Consider the following 24,459-nt stretch of genomic DNA (forward strand, 5'->3'; position numbering starts at 1 on the left):
TTAGCCCTGTGCTGCATTCAGAAGAGCTCCAAAAAAAAAGGAAAAGGCAAGAAAGAAAGACAGAAAGAAAACAGCTTACTTTAATGAGGGTGCCATCTTCACCTTGGGATCCCTTGTAAAGCTTCTTTTGCTTTCCACTGCTTATGTTGAAAACCCTGAGGGGGACACAAGACAATATCACTCATTTTGCCCAGGTACTGTTCTGTGGCTCTTGTCAACAGGATCCTCTTCTACTTGGGCTCCTCATTCCACATGAGATACAGGGAACAGGAAGTGGAGAAACGAGCTCTATGAACTATAACAAGCAATTGTTCAAGAAACAACCTCAAAAGTAACGCAGGAGCCCAAGGCTGGATCATACAATATCAAGCAGATTAACTGAATTAAAACAGAGGCTTGAGTCTCAAGCCAATAATCAAAACCAAGTATAGCATCATGGCACTGAAGGAGAGGTCAAATGGGAGGGAGAAAACCTTGCCGTGCCTTGTAATGGCTAATGGTTACGTAGCAGGGATGGCTCTTAAGTTTTAGACAGTCCTCCCTGCTATAAAAATACCTGTGGCTCCTTCATACTGAAGGAAAGGGTTAAGAGAGCAAGACTCTTTATTTACATTAGAATATAAAAACATATTACATTCAGCAGTGGTATTTTGCTATGACCAAAACTCTCGGGATCTCGCCCAGATACAACAGGAGCAGACACACAACTACAGAGTCTCCTCTTCTTTGAAGGTAGAAGCAGACAGATTGGAGGAATGGATAAAAAGGGAGCACAGAATGGATTCCACTTGTCCAAAGACAGTCACACCTAGCTCAATTTTAGGTTTCTACTGTCCCAACTATTCTACAGGACATCACAGCTTCTCACTAGATATAATTTTAAAGGCAAAAATTACCACAGCACAGAAGTTCTCGCCCCACAGCTCAATGATGTGCCAAGTAGAAAGGCTTTGCTCTACAGAGCAACCCAGCAAGAAGCCAAGAGTCCCATGGGCATTTGCATGTATCCATAGCTTTTTATCAGCGAGGGGAAAGGCAGAGTTCAACCTCATATAGTGAGATCTGTCTGAAAATGCTGTGGCAAAGAACCTGGAGGAACAATGATGGAGACGGGGCTGCCTTGGCCAACTCATTTATGACTGCAAAAATATTTTCAAGTTAAGAAGTAAACAAACCTGATGTTACGATCTTGGCATCCAATAGCTGCGTATTTCCAGCTGGGGTCCACATCCATGTCATACAGAGTGGTCTTCCTAACAATGTGATGTGTTCGGGTGAACTGAACCCCTTCTCCTGTCTAAGCATGTGGGTAAAGACTGTGTTAAAATCAAGTAGTTAATTCATTATTAAAAACTTCTAAATACAGATGAGTCCTCTCACACAGCCAGCACAAATCAACCCTTCCCTCTAACCAGGTCTGCTGACAGCAGCTGGGACTGGAGGCACAATGAACTCCTCTCCAGCCCATACTCTTCCACCGCTCCTCACAATAGCCCTGGCAGCAAAAGAAAAGCAGATTTCCTAACTTCTCTACTTTGCATCTTGTGGAGAGAGGTCAGGCTGGGAGCAGCTGCATGCTTCACAAACTAGTTCTCTGAATGTAATCTCTTGCATTGAGTCAGTGGAGGACACTGAGGCTGAAATAGCAACAAGCTCATATAGAAACTCTGATATCACTCTTTAAAGTAGTTCCTTTGTGGAGAGATTATTTTTTTTAAGTGCACAAAAAGCTGTAATAAGGTTACCTTCTGCGCAGTGCGGAAATAGATGCTCTTGTCTGCCCCACAGCTTATCATTCGCACTTTCCCATCATTGGCTGGAACAAAAAGGCAGGAGTCAATCAAAAGATAAACACAAATACAAGGTGGAGGAAATGCTTCGGTTTATACCACTGCTCATTTATTCCAGTCCTGTTAGCTAAGACTGACTCCTACCCAAGAAGCAAGATGCTGCAGCCAAACAGAAGCCCCTTCTCAGGGACAACATTTGTTAATGCTCAGAGTTCATAAGGCCTTAATACAGAGGCTTTACGCAACAGATGAGGATGTAATTCTGTCTTCTCCCCCAACAGTATGCTCACGTGCTCATTCTCTCCGTGCCACAGCACTCTGCAGTAATATGACAAGTTCACAATAAGTATGAGCTGCAAATGGGCAATAGGCACTTTTCAGTCCTCAGTCACATGTTTCTTTCTGACTTTTCTTACTGCAGGGTCAGGCTTCCCTTCTTCCACTACCACTCTTTCATAATGCATTTGCTCCTTCAGCAAAGCAACACCCGATAAAACTCCATGTGATGAAAATGGATCCAATATCACACAAGTCCACTTGAACTGCACTCACTTAAGGGCAGCACCGCACTTAGCTCACAGAATAATACAAAGGCCTTCGCTGCCACGGCCCTGAGTGCAGTTCCCCCATCTCCTAGGAGTTTAGCTGGCTGCATTCAAGGCCAGCTCACTGATAAGACAGCTGTCAGAGAAACTCTTTCTGGCCTTTGAGACCCTTGAGAAAAAACTTGAAAAAGCCTTACAGCAGCTTCAGGGAGCCTCTGCTACGAAGCTTCAGCAAGGTCCCTGCCCTTCACTTGGGAGCTACTTTCAAGGTGAGGTTTTCATCCTTGAACCCCAACTGAGCTACACCGCAGCAGCACTGCAGTCATATCCATGCCTGTCCACACACACTGTTGGTTCACATCCTGATCCTGACCCATGGACTCAGCTTTCTGATTTTAACTCAGACATGCCTTGCTGTTACGGGCTTGCCTGGCAGGCACTGAACTGTGGCTGACTTTGCTCACTGTCTCCCGTCTGAACCTGACCTTGAATTGCCGACCTGTCTCATCACTATGGATTTGTTTGGTGACCTGGACTATTGGCTGCATCTAGTTACTGTCACTGGACTTGATCTGTTCCACCTTGTTCAGGTACTGTGGGACTTTCCCATTACCAGTGAGGCCACTGCCTTTGCCTGCCTTCCTGTCACCCTTGGCTACTGGCTCCTCTGGCAGAGCAGCCAACCCTGGTTGTTCCCTGACAATAGCACAATACACCACACTGATGTCTGACCATCAGTAGTAACTGAGTGTGCAGTGTGCTCCATGAATGCAAAGTCTTACACTGGTTTACAGTGACAAATTTACTTGTGATTAGTTAATCTCAAAATGGTTTTTGTGGGTTTGGAGATTTTTTTTTGAGGATGACTGTTCCACAGTTCTCCTCACTAAGAACAGAATGTAGCCATCTGACACCAGTTAAAGGGAGGAAATCACTACAGAAAACAGCTTTCCAAAGAAATGATGAGGACTTCAAATCAGGAGGGTTTTTTTGAGCTGGGAGGAAGGAGAGGTGAAAAAAACAAAAGGGAAAAGAAGGCAAGTATCTTCAAATATCACCTCCTGTTAGGACTGCAGCTACAGAAGATGACAAAAAAGCAGCTGCAGCTTCAGACTGGCCTAATCCAGTGTTTAAACAGTTAAAATTACTTCACAGCCACAAAGGGACAACAGCAGTGCTCAAATCCAGCTTTGGAGGGAGGCCATGATTCTCTACCTGCAAACTTCACAGCAGTGATGGAAGAAGAATGTTCATCCAGGGTCTGCTGCAGGCTGTAGTCCTTTCCAGCATCCAAGACATGAATTAATCTATCCCGACTGGCTGAGGCTAAGAGCTTTAAGCCTGTCAGAAAGTTAAAAACAGTGCAAGACTATTACTGAAGTCATTTGCGCTTGCAGTCACTATTTTAAACCAGTTTCTCAAGTCATCTTAGAGACAAAACATTACACGGCAGCTAACTGCATGGATGGAAACAAAGGAATGCCCCTGGACTTCACACTATAATAACAGACAGAACAAGTTTCAATCTCAACCTACAATATTCCAAGGAAAACTATGAGAAAGAAGCCTTTTTTGAAGTCCGGCTCTACTTGCCCAACACTATAAGCCTGCTCTGAAATCCAGGAGTAGCTCGCCACTGAAAGTTCTGACATACCATGGCTAGACATTCTGACTTACTCAATACTACATTGACATGCAAAAGGGAAGAAGCTCAATTGCATTTACCTGTGTCAGGTTTGGAGTACTCCAGACATAGGATCTCAGAGTCATGGGCTTCTACCTTCAGCATTTCCCTCAGAGACTGCAACTCATATATCCTAAAACACAACATTGTTGATTTCAGTATATTTAATAAAATTAGCAAGACCTGGTTTTGATTCTCATGCCTGCCCAGCTCACAATCTGCACAAGAAGCTCTGTGAGATTACCTGAGAGTGCCTATCCTGTCCCCCGAGGCCAGGTGCTCCCCACTGGGACTCACACAGACAGTACGTATCCCCACCTTCGTATCCATCACTTGTGCATCAGCTTTGTCTGCACTTCCTGCTGAGTTGTAATCAGTGTCCAGAAGTACCTGAGTGTTGTCATCTACATAGATGATTTTCATCAAGTCCTGGGAATACAGTACATCCACAAATATTAACTAGTTACAAAATACTGAAGTGAAGCACCTGCCTTAGAAACTGGGCTCCTAGACAACATATACACTTCATTGGTAGTAATGCTGTAATTGGTGGGATCTTTTAGCTAGAAGCAAGCAGTCAGTCCCTTCACATTGTAGGACAAAAGTTTCACAGCTGTGTCTCAGGATCACCCTTTCCAAAAGATTCCCCTTGAAGCTAGAAACAAAGAGCATCTCCCACACAACAGACAAGCTCTGGTATTAGCGATTACAATGTAGTCAGGGACACAGCGGGAATATGAATGACTTCTAGGGATCATCCAAGTCAGCCCATGCCTTTTGAGAAATGACAGAAAAAGCAGGAGCTTTTTCCACCATAAGCAGACTGCTGAAAACTGGCAGGTCAGGGCTGCTGTGCCCATGGATCTTCCAACACGACTGAGAGCAGAAGCAAATGTCCGTAAGTAAGCACTGCTCTGTATGAGTATCCCTCTTACATAGATGAAGTGAGTGTAAACTGTTTCTCACTCAATTCTCCCAAACCTCTGCCTCATTTAATGCATCTTCTCCAAACAAATCTTAAAGTGGTTACACATTGCACAGATGGAGAAAAAGAGAAACAGCTCTCCTGAAGTATATGGCATGAGCCACTTTGGAACAGACTAAGCTTAGCAAATCCTTGAGTGGTTTATGGAAAAAGCAATAGTCTCCCACGGCCATTTCAGACAAACTGTCTTTCCACCTGAAACTCCCTTCATGTTTATTCAGGTTCATACATCTTACCAGACTTGTGTTCTGTTTACAGAGAAGCTTGTGCTGACTTAGAGATCCAAAGAAGTTTGGACCTTAACTTGGGAATACCCATGCATGAGGAAGAGCAACTCCAAGGGCAAGGAGGTGATCAAAATGTGGGATCTTACATTGCTGAGGATGTTGCGGTGCAGGGCTGTGCCATGAATGTTGGAGCTCTCAGTGTTCCACAGACGAATAGTGTTGTCAGAGGAGCAGGTAATGAAGGAACCAGGGGGGAGGCATGACTGATTGTTGTCCTTCACCTCCGGATACATCTAAGGGCAGGCAAAATCAACCTCTGAATGAGATTCCCTGGCACCCGGCATCCAAGACACTGGTAGCAAGTTTCAAAACAAAATGAGATAAAAGGGCTGTCCCTCTCTGTTTCGTAAAGGCGAGAGCCAGCCAGGTCTCCTAATGAAAACCTGTTTGCAGGCCAGAGCTTCGTATTCACTTCAAACAAATCCTCACTGAGCTTCCCAGAATGTAGAACATCTCCTTAAGAAGTGTGCAACAAGCCAGTATCCTTTGTTTCTAATAGTTCAAAGACAGCACTTCAAAGATCACGCAACAATGACCATGCAACAGCCCCGCACTGTTGTTTGCAACTTTCAACTACTACTGTCAATTTATGTTCCAGAAGGAAAGGGTGAGATGGAATTAACAAGTAATAACAAAAGGAGTCCTCAACCTCTTCCCACTTTCTTTCCACTTCCCCCTTTCCTGACCACTGTTGCACATATTTCAACATAATAACTATTACATTGTTTCCTATACCTCCTTTCCTTCCCTGTGTCCTGAGGGAAAGCCAACTAGACAGACTGGAAGATGATAGCCATTTGACAGGCTAATTCAGGATGTCCTGGTAAACAAGTTAAGAAGGATCACAGTTGAGATCTTATCACTTGTTTCATTCCTTTGACTCTGGAGCACTTGCTCATCACAGACCTCAAACAATTTTTTTTTGAGGTCAGCAGTAGACTGGTGCATTTTGTGAAAGAAGCCCTTGCATTCAGCTTTGTCCTTCTGTCAGTTCTGCTCCTTCTCCCACCTCTCACCTTTTAATGGTGAGATTTTTCTTCCAGTAACACACTGCATCTAACACATTTGGTCAGCCATTGCAGTGCAGCCAAAGAACTGTTCCCAGCTCCAACTCAAGGCCCGTAGCAACCACACTAACCACAGGAGGAAATCTGAGTCAATTCTTTCTCTCTGCAGTAAGTGTTTGCATTCAAATTTGGCAGCTCTTCAGATGACCTCCTCAGCCGCAACTCGCAATCCAACACTTGTGTCTGCAGAGAACGTACCTCAATGTTCCACACGCAGGAAGAGTGGTACAAAGCAGAGTACACCTTGCCCACTTTCTTCGGGTCTTTGACATCCCACACATACAGGCTGTGATCATTGTATACGCAGGAAAGCCACTGGTTGGTGGGGTCAAAAGTCAAGGCAATCGTGTCCGGATACTTCGCATCAGCCATACCAGAGAAAAGACGACTGCACAAAGGGAGAACAACAGCCTGGTTAACTTGCGCTCTCTTGGGGTGAGAGAAAGGAGGTGAAGCATGAGAGCTCAGATTCTCCACAGGGCACTGGCAAGGTGAACCATGGCATATATAGGTACAGAGATTAGCTGCCTGGGAAGACCTGTCTCTTGAACAACCAGAGTCCCAAAAGATGCCTGAAAGTCTCATGACAAAAGTCATTCTCCTTGCCATCCAACCCAGAGTCTCACCACAGACAGGCGATTGACTTTCCCTGAAGAAGGACCAAACAGGACACTTGATCATCACTAGAGATCATCACCATTTACCCCTGCTTGATCGTGTGGTAAAATCCAAGCCAAATAATCTCAAAACAAAGGGGACGGGGATCATCTTTTGGTGGGTACTAATATATTGTTTACTGATTGCAGGAACTGCTCTTGTGTGTGACCAAGCAGAAGAGTACTGTACTCAAAAGACAGGAGCACAGCAGTACAAGGGACAAAGGAATGATTCATTTCAGCAGCCTCTTGCCTGACATGCTTCTCTTCCACTCCTGCCCCACACACAGGCCAGCCAGCTTGGTGCTGCTTGCAGCAGCTCATGAGGTGGACAACTACACATAGGTACAGTCCTTTCTACATAGGCAAGCTCTCTGATGCAAACTTAAGAATAGAGGAATCCTGCAGAACAAGGAAACACCCCTTTCCCCAGGTTAGATCAAGATCACGCCATGTGAACCCTGTATCTCCTCTGCAGGAGTCCTCTGTTAAGTCCTGTTGCCATGCACGTAAAGAAGCTGCTGCTCTCTCTTGACCCGAGGTGAGCACAACCATCCCAGAATGATGCTAATGGTATCAAATAAGGTAATTATTGCCAGAGTGCCAGGGTGTTGAGAGTAGGTAATTTAAAAGGACTGATGGAGATGCAGGGATAAGGGCAAAGCGCATGTAGCACACCAGACAATTGGAGCCCCGCTTCTGCAAGTGCAAAGCTTTGAGGGCTAGAAGGGTGCAGCTCAGATCCTATAAAAAAATCAAGTCATTGATACAACTGTGGGCAGTTCATTGCGGCAACTGGCATCCCACAGAGAGGTTCTGGCATGCATGGGAATACAAGGAATCCTGTGTTTTCAAGCCTCTTTGGAAGCAAGTTAAAAAAAAATGTTAAGATTGTAATCAGTGCTACAAATGCACATTTAAGAATCACATGAATATTTCTGTTTGACTGATGCATGAGAGCAGTAGAGGGCATTTTTAAATGGTCCATGTATACAGTTGCTTGACTTTAGCATTACCAGAAACTGGTAACATTTTAAACTGAGAGAGTTCCTTTTCCAGCTCTCTTACTGGAATATCATTATTTCCTACTGATCTTCTGGAAAAGGACTATCCAGTGCACTGTTTGAACCTTTATCTCAAGTTCCCAAGAAAAGTTTAGAGAAAACCTGTTGAGATACAAGTGGACAAAAAAAAAAAGAAGGAAAAAAAAAAAAGCAGTATATATATTTTTTTATATATCTGGAGTTTATATATATAAATATATAAAAACTCCAGATATCCAGTAGAATGATGGCTGGTGGATTCATACACCTTTGGATGTCTTTCCCCACTGGTGACAGAAGTGAAAGAGGGCAACAGAAGATTGGGAAAGCTTCCAAGTCAGACTGGCAAACAGCAACACGTAAAGGGTTTTCTCTAGCATAAGCCCCTGCAAGATGGCAGACAGAACTGTACAGAAATCACATCACCCATCTCAGAAGGCAAAAAATAGAGAGCCGAGGCAGAAGATACAGTACCAAGGCAGGAAAACAAGACAACAGAATGCACAAAATTGAGGGAGAAGAAAGACAACAGACAATAGTAAAATAATTGAGTCTATAAAAGATTGCAAGGGAGCCTTTGAAAAAGTGCCTCATGAGAGCCTGGGCATCTCTTAGCAACATCATTATATTGTGACAGAGGAGAGTTCAGCCCTTACCAGTGATAAGCAATGGATGTGCCACGGTACAGCAACAACTTAAGTGTGCCACAGCATCCTGTGCCCTCTGCCTACTTGGTCATAGCAACCAATGTCAAAAGGCCACCAGATCTGAGCAACTGCAGGGAGATGAGGAGCAAGATATGCTGCGTAGTCCAGCAACCAGCTTTGGGCTGTAGCCCAGCCAGCCAGGCAAGGCTGCCACAACTCAGGGAGATCTGCAGCAGGCTGCCAATTTAAATCCATAAAAAGAGCACACTCCAGATGGCAAAGGTCTGGGGAACAGTTCTAACCCCCACAAGCCTCCCTTGCTCCCTTCCACCCTCTCCCATCGTACCTGGCCTCAGTCACACTCGCGATGTCTGTTCCCAGAAAGTGCGGCTTCGGCAGTGTGGTGACGAAGTGAAGGTTCAGAGGGTTAAAAATCCGCACGGTGCCATCAGCACAGCCACAGAAGATGTAGTCATGATTCACAGAGATGCAGTTTGCCACAGTGGTCTGAAGAGAACACAACACACAAGAAGGCAAATAAACAATGTGCTCTCACTTCAAAGGTCACCAGACACGTGACAGGGAGAATAGCAAATTGACAGACAAAGGAGTCATGGTCAGGAGAGCTGAAGTGAAGTGAAGTAAGCCCTGGGAGTAAGGAAAAGCCTAAAAATACAATCCTCCTTTCTGAGGAGCTTCCCAGCCAAGGTCCGTTGCAGATTCCAAGTCGTTAAGGAAAAAGCCCAGTTCCTCTGGATGGGAGGTCACATTTGCTCCAGCTAAGTCTTACTTTGAACATTGCTTTTTGTTCCTCTGTGACATTCAGCACCACTGGCAGGCAAGCAGCACCTCACCCTATACTAGTACACCAATATATTACCTGTCACGAGGGGATAAGAAAATGGGGGGAAAAAAAAAAAAAAAAAAAAAAAAAGTATTTTCTTCCCCCTCCCACTGGAATCTGTACAAATGGCAAAAAATGGTACAAAATGGAGTATGGTGATAAGGAGATGAGTCCAATGCAAAACTTTTTTCCAACTTACTGTGAAGCTGTCTGTATTCTGAGCGAGAGTGAAAGGCAGATTTTAGAGAGGAAAGGAAAGGAAAGAAAAGAAGAGGCATTTCACTTGAGTGAAAGCGTGGAAAGATTTTTCCTTTGATTTTAATACACTAGATCCCTTCAGATGGGCATCTTACATTCAATTGAAAGGAAAATAAGCATGATCAAATTATTAACTATGGGCCACCCTGGTGGTTTAGAAAGCCAAACAAACTAGCATCTTGGGAACCTGCATTTGAGATGCACAAGCCAAATAAGACACTGCAGAGTAGTGGGTAGAAACCAGAATCCTGCTAAAACTCCTACTTGTCCAGGCCAAGCCAGGAGGGACAACGCAGGGATTGCCAAAGCTACACAAGGACACTGCTTTGTTACAGCAGCTGTTATGCTGAGGCTTGAGAATGAAAGAGCCTCAATGATTAATAAAATCCCTTTGCCAAGAAGCAATGCTATTGTTGCCTGGCCTTCCAGAGCAAATCACAAGTGGCAGAGGCCCAATGACTTTCACTGATGGTGGTCAGCTTGCACTCCCTGAGCGCCCTTATTATTTGTTGTTCCTGCGCTGCTTCAGCAGGCACAAATATTGCAGGATAGGAGGACGGAAAACTCACCCTCAGCTCCACCCACTTGTCTAGCAGCCTTTTTTCATTGAATTCACAGAGCAGGCCTGAGGATGTGATACAGAAGGTGCTGTCAGCTTTTTTGCCTCTTCCACATGCCACATCTGCAAAGAAGTTGTTCCTCAGTTCTCCAAGCAATCCTGAGCGACCTAGCAAGGGGACTGTGGCATTGACCTATCAATAAAAAACAGTTTGTTAGAAACAGAGCTAGGCACTCCAGGCAGACAGACTTTTTTAGAACATCAACCCCTGGGTGTTGAAGTGCCTCAGAGAAATGGAGTTGCAAACAGCCTATAAGGAGAGGCAGTAACAGGTTTTACTTGCTGCAGACCCATTGGTTGCATTGGTGCATTGAGACCATCAGTATTAGCACGTTAGTGAAACAGAGCATTATTAGTGCCACCAAAACTGCACATTCAAACATATGACCCAGAGACAGTAGACCAGTCACTGAAAGAACAACTCTTCCATGGCCAATCTGTGATTTATACCAAATGCCAAAGCAGGGTTCAAGCATGAAGTAGGAACATCTGTTCATGAGCACACAGAAAAATTATCATATGTGCATTCTGTCCCCCAGAGAAGAATTGAACAGCTAAAAATTAAACATTTTAGTTGACACTTTAAAATAACACTTACAACCTTTTGAGATGCTCATAAGGGGAGCGTCTCAAAGCTCATGGGGAGACTGAGACTTGAGAGCCAGGGGTGGATGGCTATCCTTGAATGCCAGCAAAATCAAGGTGTGCCACTTCCCACAGCTCACTAGGGCAAAATCCAGCCTGCTGTAAGATGGAAATGCCTGTTCACAGCTTGGCCTTGATGCACCTTCTCTCACCTTGGAGCTTTTGCTGTCATCCAGGTACCAGAACTTGATGTGTCGATTTCCAGCAGTGACAAAGTAACTGCAGTCCTCTGAGAATGACACGGCTGTCACTTTACTTGAGACTTTGTTGGCTGCCACTACAATGTTTTTCTGGAAATGTAATTGTTTAGATAGCTTAATTTCTTTGCACATAAGGAAAGGAAACTCATTTAAATTACAGGCACATATCCAGTACGAACACTCCAGCAGGCAAAAGATGAGACCCAAACTATCCCCCATTCATTCCTGAATACAATCTCCCCACAGCATTAGCTGGGAGCAGTGATTTGGCAGACAGTACAATCCACATTTACATTCAATGCCACTTCCACTTTGGCTAGGATCTAGAAAAAAATCAGCAGGCACTAGTGCCTGCAGGAACTTACTGGCATGACAAACGTGTTGGTTTCACAATCACTAAGAGCAATCACAATCACTCAGAGAAAACCCATTTCCCTTTCTAAACAGCAAAAGCATATGTAGGCGAGCACAAGGAGGAGCTCTCCCAGTCTCCAGAAAGCAATGAGGGCAAGTCACTCAAGCTGGGGAATGGGTATTTTCCACAGGAACAGTACTAGTTCCTCCATAAATTCTCTCTTCTCTTTAAAAACATACCTGTATTGGAAAGGACAAGGCAAAATCTGCTACATCTCAAACGTGCACTTCAAAACCAAAGACTTTGGGAAAGGAGGAAGAACACAGCAGGGAGAGAAAACAGGGACAGACACTGCCAAGCAGAACAGTCAGATGGCAGGAGTTCCCTGTCCACAATACTAGCGCTCATTTTTCCTCACCCTGCCTTTCCCTAGGGACCGGGAGAAATGAGAAGAAAAAAATTTTCTCCTCTGCCTGTGGTGGGTTTTCAACCATGCAGTACACAGCTGACAACAGTGCACCACTTTTTATTCTCGCTCTGTTTCCTTTACCCTCCCTTTTAGAGACTTGGTTGCTCCCAGTCTTCCCAACACAATGCCTGCAGCACGCACTCCAAGGTCCCCATCGGACTGCATGCTGATAAAACTGAAGAAAAGGGTAACAGAGAAGTCTAGGCTGCTGCACCCTCACCACCCAACCCAGACTAGGGGAAAAGCAACTGCCATTAACATAACTTCTTTCAAGACAGCACACAGAGAAAGGCCTAGGGCCTTTGAAGACCTCAACATTTGGATCATTGCTGTGGCCTTTCTTTAGGGAAGCAAGGAGATCCTACAGAAAACAGGGGGTTTCTCTTCCATCACAGTCAAATGACTGACCTAGTCTCCCAGACAGGAAATAACATGGAAACCAAAGCAGCAGCACAGTGGATAAAATAAGAGTTGTGGTTAAAAGGGAAGTGCTTCAGGAGATTATTTTCACATATTGGTCTCTTCCTTTTCTTTGACTTTGGTCAGGTGAAGTCTCTCTAGTTTTGATACCCAGCTTGCAAAATAGAGGCTAGCTGGATCTCCCAAGAGTCACAGTCCAGAGCATATGGTTAGAGCATGTGTTCTTCAGCAAAGCAGAATGAGATAATCCTTACCTCACAGGCTCTCATGCACATCATTATAAATAGGATCACAGTGAACAGAAAAACCCGCTTAAGCAAGGGAAAACAAAGCTACTTGTACTCAGACCCACACATCACATGCATGATGACCATCTCCAAGTCACAACTTTAATTCATATAACTAGAAAGAACCAAAAGGGTGAGCACTCAGTTTTCAACACTGACAAACAAACTTAGGTTTTGTCACTACAGAGTTCAGCTATACAAAAAAAAAAAAAAAAGAAAAAGAAAAAAAAAGAAAACAAAAAAAAGCAAGGTCAAACGTCAGCTCATGCAGGAGACAGAGCTTAAGTTACAGCATAGGAAATGTGGTGAAGAGAGTAACACAATAAATGAGCACAGACTTACAAGCTGCATCATGTGAGACTTAACAGATGCATTGACATTTTTTTAAATTGCATCTGTTTTAGAGAGGGTTGCAGCACCTGAAGAGGTAGCAGTAGCTGAGTAAGTGCTTAGCATTTATTAATACAGAAGACTCCGAGTCTCCTGACAACAAATATTTCTTTTTTTTTATATATAAACAGCACACATTTGAATATTTTCTAGAACATAAGACATGGGTTTTGTTTCCACAGAGTGCTGCCCCAATCCAGTGGCAGACGGTGACTTCCATCAGCTTTCATCCGCTGTGCTTTCCCTATGTTCCCTTTCTCAGTCATCAAGGATGGGATCAGAGTATCACAAACTCTGACACAACAAAAACAAAACAAGCCAAGAGCATCCACTACACCACAAAAGAAATCCCTGCCTGATGAGAGTTTTCTTCCTCAACCTCATAAATTAGTTTTTAATAAGCCTCTAAAAAAGCACAAGACTTTGACAAGGTTTCAAAGTCCAGGCTTTTCTGACTGGACAGCAAGATGTCACACGTCTCCAAGCACAGAGAATATCCCTACACTGAGGTAACTTAGACTTTCCCTAAGGGACCATAGCGCTCTCTCATGTCTAAACTTGTCTGTGTCTATGAATGTCAAAACTAAATAACAACAACAGACTTAAAAAGCAGAAAGCAAGATGGAACTGAAATAGCTTACAGACAGACTGTCCACTCTTTTTAATTTAGCAACACCCTGTGGTCCATCCAACCCTCCAAAGAACTTACCTTCCATGACCACACATTGACAATCATGTCATGCTGGTACCCCACTGAAACAATGTACTTGGAGCTGGGGGAGAAGGCCACGCAGGCCACACCATACTTGTGCTCCTGGAGCTCAGCCACCTGAGTTCGCTCGGCCACGTCCCATACCCGAACTGCTGGCATATGTCCACTCTGGAGGGGACAAGAACAGACACAGAACAGGAAACATAACCCCTGAGGTCACTGCTGACAGAGTGAAACATGCAAAGATGTAGGGGCTTAGAAAAAGATGTCTAGATGGTGCATTCACAATAGAGTTAGAGGTTAGACCACAGTTCCTTCAACTCCTTAAAGCCCAGGTTGAGACTGACAACCTAATGACTACATGCATTTCAACAGGTGTCAAAAAATTAATATGATCTCCCCTGCTTTAATCCCTTTCTTATGCTACTCATAAACCAGACAGAGACTAGAACAATACTTTTGATGCATATCCCCAATCTTTGCAATGGGAACTCAGAGCCAGCTCACAAAAAGGATTATAATAGATCGTATCTCTGAATACAATCAGTGAACCAAAAGGTCCTCACATCCCCTGCTCCTAACACATCATGGACACCCGAGATCTCAAGCCAGGTCATGCCATACAAAAACATGACATGGTAACTATCACCCACCATTTGAGGGAGGCCTCTGGGAGACCAGTAGCATCATTTCTGTCACAAAGGTGACACACAGATGCATGCTGCCTGAAGAGTATAGGCAAGGTACTGTCAGAGAAAAAGACACTGGGGGAACAGAGTCTCTAGATTTACACTCATTCTCCAGAGAAACAGAAGGTCATGACTTCAGAAACGTCAATTCAGCCAGCATGTTCCACCAGACAATTCTATTCCTTTGTTTAATTGTTTCTTATTAAACCAAAATACAACAAAGTGCACAAGATGAGTTGAAATGCTGGCCAAAAATGTGTCTGATGGGCAAATCCCATTCAAGAGCCTGCTCATGATTTCACATGGAAGTCTGTCAAAATAGTAGCTTGCAAGACAACATAACCATGGCAACATGGCAAAATGGTACCTTTTCTGATCAGTTTTAAGAAATTAATTTCATTGTGTGGGAGAGGCAAGTCTGATCACAAGAAGTCAAAGCTTTAAAAACTCAGATTGTGCATGTTTTAGTTGACTTGTTCAAAAGCTTTGCCAAGCAACTGCTTGTGGCCTGGAAAAACAGCGTGGTCAGATTTTACCGCAGTTGGTACAGTTCTCCCTCCTGCTAGGCAGAGCTCAGGTCTCAAGGTGGCTGGCGAGATGTTACAATGAACTGAATCAGCTGCTCTTCAAAGCAACTGCTGTACTTAAACACACACATGCATCTGTCTGCATATACATACATATATATATTTCCCAGCATCTTAGCGTACACCCCAAGACCTTAACAAATTGAATTTGCATTTCATCATTTAAGAAATGCTCACCAAAAGTGAACTCTGTGTGATCCCCACGGATGAGGAATCTATGCCTCCATGGGGAGAAACAAAAAGAATTTTTAAAAAGAAAGAAAAAAAAAAAACCACAACAATTTTCTTCTGAATTTGAAATATGTAAAAGACATTTAATACGTACGGTGGTCAAGGACCACGCTCCACGCTCTCCTTCCTGAAAAGCCAGCCATGCAGAAAACTGAAGTGTTACTAGGCAGAATTAGCATGAGGTTGCTAAAAGCGAGCTTGACAAAGTGAACTCAGAAAGCATTTCCCTGTGGGACAGAGGTTGAACTAAGACAAGAGACTGCTGACACCGGCAGGGGACACTGCTACACTAAGTAATAACTCAAACGTCAGACACATGGGAGGATACTGAAAAGAGAAATGGTTTTACAACAGGGCAAGAGGAGACATGTTTTGCAACAAGGTCAAAAAAAAAAAAAAAATAAAAAAAAAAGCTTTCAAGTGTAACTGGAAAGGCTTTAAAAAAAAAAAAAATCTGAACTTTCCATTTACCCCAATGAAGTTTCAAACTGAAAAGTCTGAATTGCTAGTAAGAAAAATACCCACTTCATTTTTCACCACTTTTCCTATCCCACCTGAGAAGAATAGAGCACTACAGTAGAAAAAGATAGAAAGACACCAGAATCATCAGAACTGAACACCAGGGAGAAAAACTATATATATATATATATAATATATATTAAAATATATATTAACATTTTAATATAAAAGGTTTTATTACAGTAAGACTTCTAAAGTGTAAGGAGGCATTAAAACAAATTATAGCTATAGAAACTCATGCTTTCACTAAAAAGTTAATAACAACGTCTCTGGGGCTCTGATGGAAAATTTGTGCTTACTTTTTCTGTGTCAAGGTAGCCTCAAAACACTGTTGTTTCTATACTTGGCCTGATCCGTGCAGGATTCAGGCCCAGCTTGGGAGCCACCCAGTGACATGACAGCTGCCATCACAGTGGCTGCTCAGGGACCTCTGGAGTGAACGGCCTCTGCCTTGACAGCTCCAACACAGGACTGTGACAGACTTCTCTTGTCTGTGGCCGAGGCTCAGGAGGGGACCTCTTTCGTACATGCTCCCTCCCCACGTCTTACAGAGGCACAGAGATGAGTGGTAAATTACCACTGATGACACACAAGAGCAAACTGAGCCCAACCGTACGGGGAACAGTCAGCATTTCTGCGAATTTCTAACATCCAGCAATTCCAGCCTCATGACACAGCCCGTGTCTTGAACTTCTAACGCAGAACAGACATACAGTGCACTCATCCTTATTCCCCCACCCCGGGGCAAGGAAGAAGCAATTGTCACCCCCAGTCAAACACACAATGCCAAACCACAAGCACCAACATCTTCTGCCACTATTCCCAAAGCTCCATTTCACTTTTCACTTTTTCCAGAACACTTTTACTGGCTTCAGTTACTTCCTGAAATCCTAAAGGGGCAACGCTAAACTGAGACCAAGGTCCATCCAAGTACCCTTCATTGATGCTAGAGTAGAGTAGAGCCATGCTGCGTGTCTTTCCACTTATTTTCATTCTACCTTCAGCCCACAGACACCACCCCAGAAGATCCATCCTCCAAACTGATGAGAGGCAACATCCTGGAAAACTGCCAGCAGGAGCACCCAGAGCTACCCATAACCCAGTAGGTCCACCCAGAGATGCAACACAAATAGATCTGTCTGTGTCAAGGTAGCTCACTGGCTTGTTTCTTCTAAAACTTTGTCTTGCTTTAAAATGGGATGGACAAGGTGCGCCCTCTCTTCTTTCACACTTACCTCTCCTGTAACCAAATATTTTCCATCTGGAGAGAAAGCAAGTGCTGTAATTGTTTTCCTAAAACAGAGAAAATTACACTGAGAAACATTTCCAACATGTGATTTCATTTCAATACGTCATGACTGGGGAGTAGGTTGGGACGAACTGGAAAGAGGCTAAAATCACGCATAACAGCCTGACACAATGGTTTCGCTTTATTAGAGGCCTATGCTTGCCATGGGGATTCCCTGCTGCCCAAGTCTCAAGCAGCATGCCTACAGCACTGGAAAAGCCCCAGAAGTGAAGGTTCATTCTTGTGCCTTTATTCCAGAAGCAGGACCACATCCTAGTCCTGGCTTCAATAACAAGGTCAGTTTCAGGTGGAGGGGAAAAAAAAAAAAAAAAAATTCAGACACCATGGAGTTCTAGTAAGACCTCCCCCATGTCTTGCCTGTTAGCACTTCCTCATGGGACCACAATGTTTATGAAGTGGTGCCCTGTCAGCAATAGCACCTCACATTAGAAGGAGCTGGAATTGAACCGGCAGGCAGCCTCTCCCCAAGGCAGCTCTCACTGAGGGGATCTGGCCTGGAGGAACAGCAGTTCCTGCATTTCACTCAAGCCATAAAAACTTTGAAATTCACCTCTCTCAGAAAGCAAACCCAGCTTAAAGCTTCACTCACCTGGAACTGTTTAGAATATGGTGTTGCTTATTTTTTCTAGGGTTGAACAGCACAACAACACACCTAGATGGAGGAAACAGAAGAACAATAACAGTTGACATGACCATGTGTATAAAGAAAACCAAAGAGCTATCCCTGCTGGCAGAGCAGCAGCAAAAGTAGCCCCCCAAAACTGTTTCATCCCCTAATCTCACAGGCTGAGCTAGGATTAACCAGAAATCACAGAGGAAAAGAGCAACCCAGAGGTGAACCACAGGTGTCGCTCATGGTGAGGAGTACTATGTGCCAGTCCCATAAATAATTACCTTTGTAGCATCTGGGAGCCCTGAGTCTCCAATTGCTCAAGCTGGACAGAAAGGTTAACTGTTAAAGGCTGTGCAACTGCTCTAATGGATTATGTGCCCTGCCATACAAGTGACCCTATGTACGGGGCACTAAAGCAGCATGCCTGGAACAGAGTAAGAATGTCAGGAAGAAGGAAAGAGGGCATCCCAGAAAAGCTCCCGGGGGGAGGGGTGGGAAAGAAGAGGAGGTACAGGGGCTAAATTTCTATGCCTGGACATAACACGAGACAGGAGAGAAACTTGAGTATAGCACAAGAAGTGGCCGGTCAGTTGAGAAATAAGACATACGATGCCAAAATCTATTGACCCAAGGGACGTATCTGAACAAACAACTTGCTCAGGGGCATTGCAGAAATCTCTCAGCAAGATGAACAGCAAAAGCAAGCAGTAGTAAACTCCTGGCAAGCAATATAATCACCTCCATCAGGAGTAAAACAGTCGCTGATTGTGAGGGGAGTGAAGGACAAGAGGCCCCAGTTCCCCACTGATCTTGCCCACAGCACGCTGCCTTGGTGCCTCAGCCCATCATAACCAGCCCGGGGCAGTCGCGGGTACTGGAGCCTTCCCCACTCTCCACAAACACCGCACACACGTGACAGCATTTGTCTCATAGTAGAAAACATACGGCATACTGCCCCCTCCCAAAAGTGTAACTGTTAAGCAAATAAAAGGAAGGGGAAACAGGCCTCAAGTAGAACAGCAATTATCGAATGACCTTGTGCACTATCTCTCAATTCATCTCTAAAATAGAAATTGTGGTTTTGCCTGTCCCTCTGCTAGTACACGCTGCCAGTGCTCGGAGAGTCCCAGCTCCTCCTTCGCTGCGGTGCCAGGGAAGTGCTGTGGGATGCCCCTGCTCCGCTGCCAGCAGCCTTTGCCACGCTGGAGACTTCACTCACGTCACCATCGCACTGGGGCTTGCCCACAATGCGTGCCAGGCTACAGCCGTCAGTCAGGGAGAGAAACATGCAGCACAGAGAAGTAGAGGAGTTGGCCTGAAGCAGCCAAGCAGAAAGGCAGAAGCTGACACATCACAGAAACCCACTGCAGCATGTTACCTACGGGCCTCACCAACACTTCAACACAGGCAGGAAACACTCGTGTGCAGGGCTTTAGCCAGGACTAAGCACACCTCGGCACGGTGCTGCCCAGGACAAGAGCCACATCCTTCCAGGCCCCCTCCCCAGCAGCAGGCAGGGCTAGCAGTGCTGCAGGCATGGCTCAGGGTTGGCAGGGACCTACGATGTCTCTGGCACCTCCTCACCTAGCCCAGGCAGCTGACCTTTCCCTTGGTCTGACCAGGTATCCTGCCAGAAGCAGTGTAAATTTTAAAATGGAAAAGAGAGCAGAAAGGAGGACTGACACACCAAGACGTTGAGTTCAGAGTCCTTACCTGAAGCTGCCACGCTCCATTAACATTGCTAGCTCAAAGGAGACACCATCAGAGGGTACCAAAGCTTTAACCTCCAAAGCATCAACCATTCACAAGATGTACCCCTCACCTCATTACACCACTCCACCCACGCCATTCCACCTACTCTTCTCCACCCATGTCCTACCTAGAAGACCAAGGCAATAAAGGTACCAAACTTTCTTGATAGTTAAGGCAGACAGCCATGGTTGGAGAGGTAAACTTGTGGGAGAGCAGGGAAAGCATAAATAAGCAGTTTGTTCAGATCAGGATTGATCCTTCTGCACTTTTTACCCTGGGGAACCAATATGGAGAGTTTCAAGTCAAAGCTATGTTACATACTTCTGAGGGATTAGCGTACAGAAGAAGGTGGTTGGTGATCCAGTAACAAGTCAGGGGAGGTTAAGCCTCACAAATCACAAGATATGAAATAGGAAGTTAGCAGATGTGAAAATCTATCTAATCCCAAGCCTCCGGCTAATCAGAACAGGAAAGCAAAATGTCATTACGTGGAGTTGGATAGGGTTAATGGACCGAAATCTTGCTGAGTTATGACAGGGATGCATTGTGCTCAAAGTAAGATTCAAAAAAAACAAAGTATAAAGGAAAGACATGAAATTCTGGCAAAGACTTTCCTATGCAGCTCTTAAATTTAAATTACTGTTTTACTGTGAGGAACTCCACAGAAAAACAGGACTTCAGAGAAGTGAACACAATCTAAAAACACAGGAACAATAAAAAAAAAATAAATAAAAAAAAAAAGCAACGATCTTCAAACGAGGCAAGAAAACAAACCACTTCCTAGAATGGTACCGTGAACCATGAAGGTCCAGGGCTTTGCCATTATTAACTTACATCTGGCCATTGGCCAATTTACAATCATTAATTTTAGCTCAGTTGCACTCCGGAGTGGGCTGTCTGCCAGCAGGCTTCTTCCCCTCTTCCCAGCCCTTGGTCAAGTCCAGAGCCCACAGAGAAGGTAAGAGAGACCCAGCTCACAAGGCAAATCGACAAACCACTCCAAGAGCCACATGGCTTCTAGTGCCAGAGTAGCCATCCCAAACATGGATATTTTAACTGTCTTGAGACACCCCTATGCTCAGTTCACTGAGTTTGACCCATAATTAAAAAATTCTATCTGGAAGGGACAGGGTGGGGAAGAGAGAAATAAATCACAGTATCTCCTTACTGGTCAGTAAGCATTGATTTATGCCACAAAAAGGCGAAATAACTGAAATAAGATTGCACGTTGTTATGTTGAACTGGAAGCTAACAACTAATACAACTTGCAAATTGGTTAACTTTCTATACCAACAAAGTCCTTTAGCCAGGATAGATTAGTCTTCTAAACTTGCTTTCTTAAATTAGCTGCTACCCAACGAAAGCTACCCCACTGCTATGCTGTCCCATGATGATTTTCCACCATCACTCTCTTGTCTGCCATACACAAGGGCAATGAAGACTCCAGCCAACTTGAAGGACAGCTTATTCAGCAAGATGGCAAGCCACCAACTGCAAATCGTACAGCAGGACACAGATACTGTTCTAGGAGTCATGAGCGCCCAACTTTGAAAACTTGCTCCCTCTCAAAATGCTTGGGAATGTGTCTAGTCCACTCCATCCTAGAGAGCACATATCCTCAATGATCAGAAATTAACCATTTCTAGCACTTTAATCTCTTCTGAGTGTTCAGGGTGGCCTCGGTTGCCTGCTCAGACACTCCAGTTCAGCTCAGTGTAGCCCCAGAGCAGCTCCTCCACGCCACACAGCCAGCAAGTCATTGCCCAGTAGAACCTGCAGCAGTTCCCCAAGCAGGGCAGTTCAGAGCCCATTAGTACTCTGGGCACGCTCTGCTTTAGCACAGGAAATTGCTCAAGCCAAATAAAGAGAATGGAGACACTGACTGGCCAGATCGCTGACCCATCTACTCCACGCTGCCTCCAAGTCCAGTAACGCCACCAAGCCCTCAGGAGACTCAAAGTATCTATTCCTTTCCATTTATGCTGGCTTTAATCTTACAGCAGTTAAAAATAATTACCATGGAAAATTAATTGCGTACAAGAGCATACACCCAACTATCCATCCTCCACCTGTGCTCCTTTAAAAGACTGCATTCAGCATTTTGCAGCCAGAGGGATGGAAAGGACACAAGGGAAGAAAGCACTTATCTTTTTGTTCCTAGCTTCCAATTATGGATGTAAAACCAAGCAAAGCACTTCAAACCTGCACTTCCATAATGGTCACATCACCTATTCCACCTGCCCCACCCCCTTCCCAAACTGAAGCTTTCAAAAAAAACTCAAGTTCTCAAGACACTTTTGTCTGAAGAGTCCTTTTTAAATGCTAGTGCCAACATGCAAACTAAGACTAGCTCCAAAAGCACCTCACGTGGGACCTACACAGAGGAACACGGACCCTGGTGCACACCAGATGTTTAGAAGGTCAACATTGTTAGCACTCTCATTTCAGCACAAACCCTACCCCCTCTGCAGCTGCAGGCAGGGCTCAAGACTATAGCACCTTTTTAATCCACAAGTATATTCTGATTTCCAAGACGTTTACAGAAACTATTCACTGCTATATGGATGACTGCTGTACAAATCATCTACCAGCCAACCAAGATCAAGTAAGCTGTTTGTTCGCATGCTGGTTCCTTCAGAGGCCATTGGCAATGGCATACATATTTAAAGGCATTATTTCTAGGTCCATGATGCCACTCCACAACCTTTAGCACACCTTCCTGATGCAAGCAGCTTTTAAAAGCAACTTGGCTGTGGAATCTCTCCCAGTTCTCCTCCTTCTTGTGGGACATTCAGGTAACCTCAAACACAAGGGAAGGACAGAATCAGCTCTCACAGTGACATCAAAGGTTTGTGCAGACAACCTGAGGTCTCTCCATCAGGGAGCCCATTTGAGTCAGCCAACAAGAGAGTGGAGAAAGGTTCCTTGCAGAGCTTTCCAAACCTCCATGAAGCCACAGCCCTGTCTTACACGTGCACAACTGTGCACCACACATGCAGATAAAAAGTTGGTGGTGTTTCAAAGGCAGAGGGGGGAAGGGAGTGTCAGAGCAGTTTCCATTGGCTCCAGCAAGAGAAGAAAAAAAATAAAAAACCAAAAAAAGAACCAATTTCCCTAAGCTAAATATAAGAGTAGGAATGGAGAGGAATCAGACGTCAGTATCACATTTACATGACATTATCAGACTCACTAAGTCAGCACTTAGTGCTGGGTCAGCACTGACCCAGTCAGTGGGTCTCTCTATGCAGCTCCACCCCCCACCTTTACTTCTGCCTTTTCTCCCACTGGCTTCACTCCTGCTCTTCCCAAAATCCTAGTTCCTGGGCTTTTTACTGTTCTCATTGTCCTCCTGTTTCCCTGCACATCCCTCTAGTCTCAGCTGCCTTCCCCTAGCCACCTCCTTACACATCCTTCTTCAGCAAGCTAATAAAAAAAGAGATTTCTGCAGAAGTCAGTTTTCCTCTTTCCTTCCTCTGCAGGCCACACTCCCCTACAGGGGGCTTGGGAAAATTAAAAGTCCATGACAGCACTCCTTTCCAAGTTATGCATCAACTCAGCGTTGCCCTGTCTTCTGGGACACGTGACTGGAGGCAGAGTTCATGGGTCAAGTCCTCTCCTAAATGCATGCAGCCTGTGCTATAAAGAGGATGCTGTATGGAGGAAAGAAAACTCCATTAAGACGTCAAAACAAACGTTGGCTTTCTTTTTTTCCTCACAATATATTCCTTTCATGCTGCTACAAGAATAAATGAAAAGAGCAAACAGTCCCACCCCTTCAAAATTGGTCCATTTCTTAATTTCTGGCACATACTCTGCTCTCTTCCCCCCACCCAAAGTTATTCAAATGAGAGTGCAATAGCTTCCTACACACTAAATGCATGAAAAAGGAAAAAGACATTGATAAGAACAAAATCTTTTTTACACTGCACTGGTTGCCAAGGGAAGCTTGATCAGAGTGAAGCAGTGTCTACAAAAGCTGGTGTTAATTTTCTATGTGGCAGCTCTTCCTGCCAAAAAGCTTCTTTAAATCACAGCCAGTACTGGGAGTGGGTTAACACCAATGAGAGAGGATGTGCACGCTGACTATGTAACTGAATAGGTATTCTCATGCAAGCTATATTAATTAAATGCATGCTGAGAAGAAAGATGTATCTGTTGAGAGGTTATGATCTGGGTATCGTTGCCTGAACAGAAAAGCTTTCAGAGCTCCGTGCAGCAAACCATGGCCAAGAAGACTGGAAGGGTGGGAGCCTGAGAGATGCAGCTAAATTCACACTTCAGAAACCAGCACAGGCTAAGGAAAAGCCACGAATGCTGAACAAGAAACCCAGTGTGAAAGAGACTGATACATTTAGAGTGTTGCTAGGCTAATAGAGTAGGAATTTCTGATTGCCAACTAAGGACATGTTTGTTCTGTTTAAAAGGCTGTGTAGAACCCCAAATCTGCAGGAGTGGGAGCTCAAACGTACCACAGAACAGGCTCTGCTCCAAAAAACACAAGAAGAACAGCCACACCAGGCCAAACTAAAGTCCAATATCTTGCCTCCGAAAGCTCAGGTCTAGGGAAGAACAGGGCAGAGTTTAGAGATACACGTCCAGACTATTCTCCCAGCCTCTAGAAATCTGAAGTTCAGAGATATATCTTAAGCTAGTGGGCATCTGCATACAAGAAGGAGGAGAGCAGCACAGTAAATTGACTCTCGAAGAAGGCATAGCAGAATTGACAAGAAGGATTTGTAGGGATAATCCCCAAAGGGACAATGGCACCTTCTGCTCCCAACATCATTTCATCCTACTGAATTCACATTGGCCAAGGCATTGACTGATAGGGCAGGGAGCAGAAGATGGAGCCACCA

General features: G+C 44.6%; 1 protein-coding gene across 3 annotated transcripts in view; it reads right to left on the reverse strand.

The window, feature by feature from the left end:
- Positions 1–24,459, reverse strand: part of MAPKBP1 (mitogen-activated protein kinase binding protein 1) — a 106,217-nt gene that overhangs the window by 31,514 nt on the left and 50,244 nt on the right. For all 3 annotated transcript variants that reach the window (XM_086748376.1, XM_086748375.1, XM_086748374.1), the window contains exons 4-17: positions 17,828–17,890; positions 17,165–17,222; positions 13,901–14,071; positions 11,223–11,360; positions 10,376–10,558; positions 9,051–9,211; positions 6,557–6,746; positions 5,378–5,524; positions 4,264–4,448; positions 4,061–4,152; positions 3,551–3,676; positions 1,746–1,816; positions 1,176–1,297; positions 80–155 (exon numbers count right to left, since the gene is read on the reverse strand). In XM_086748376.1, coding sequence (XP_086604502.1) covers positions 80–155; positions 1,176–1,297; positions 1,746–1,816; positions 3,551–3,676; positions 4,061–4,152; positions 4,264–4,448; positions 5,378–5,524; positions 6,557–6,746; positions 9,051–9,211; positions 10,376–10,558; positions 11,223–11,360; positions 13,901–14,071; positions 17,165–17,222; positions 17,828–17,890 — 1,783 coding nt within the window. The remainder of the gene's footprint in view (positions 1–79; positions 156–1,175; positions 1,298–1,745; positions 1,817–3,550; positions 3,677–4,060; positions 4,153–4,263; positions 4,449–5,377; positions 5,525–6,556; positions 6,747–9,050; positions 9,212–10,375; positions 10,559–11,222; positions 11,361–13,900; positions 14,072–17,164; positions 17,223–17,827; positions 17,891–24,459) is intronic.

This window comes from Chlamydotis macqueenii, chromosome 5 (assembly GCF_036417535.1).
Source record: "Chlamydotis macqueenii isolate bChlMac1 chromosome 5, bChlMac1.mat, whole genome shotgun sequence".
Taxonomy (NCBI): domain Eukaryota; kingdom Metazoa; phylum Chordata; class Aves; order Otidiformes; family Otididae; genus Chlamydotis; species Chlamydotis macqueenii.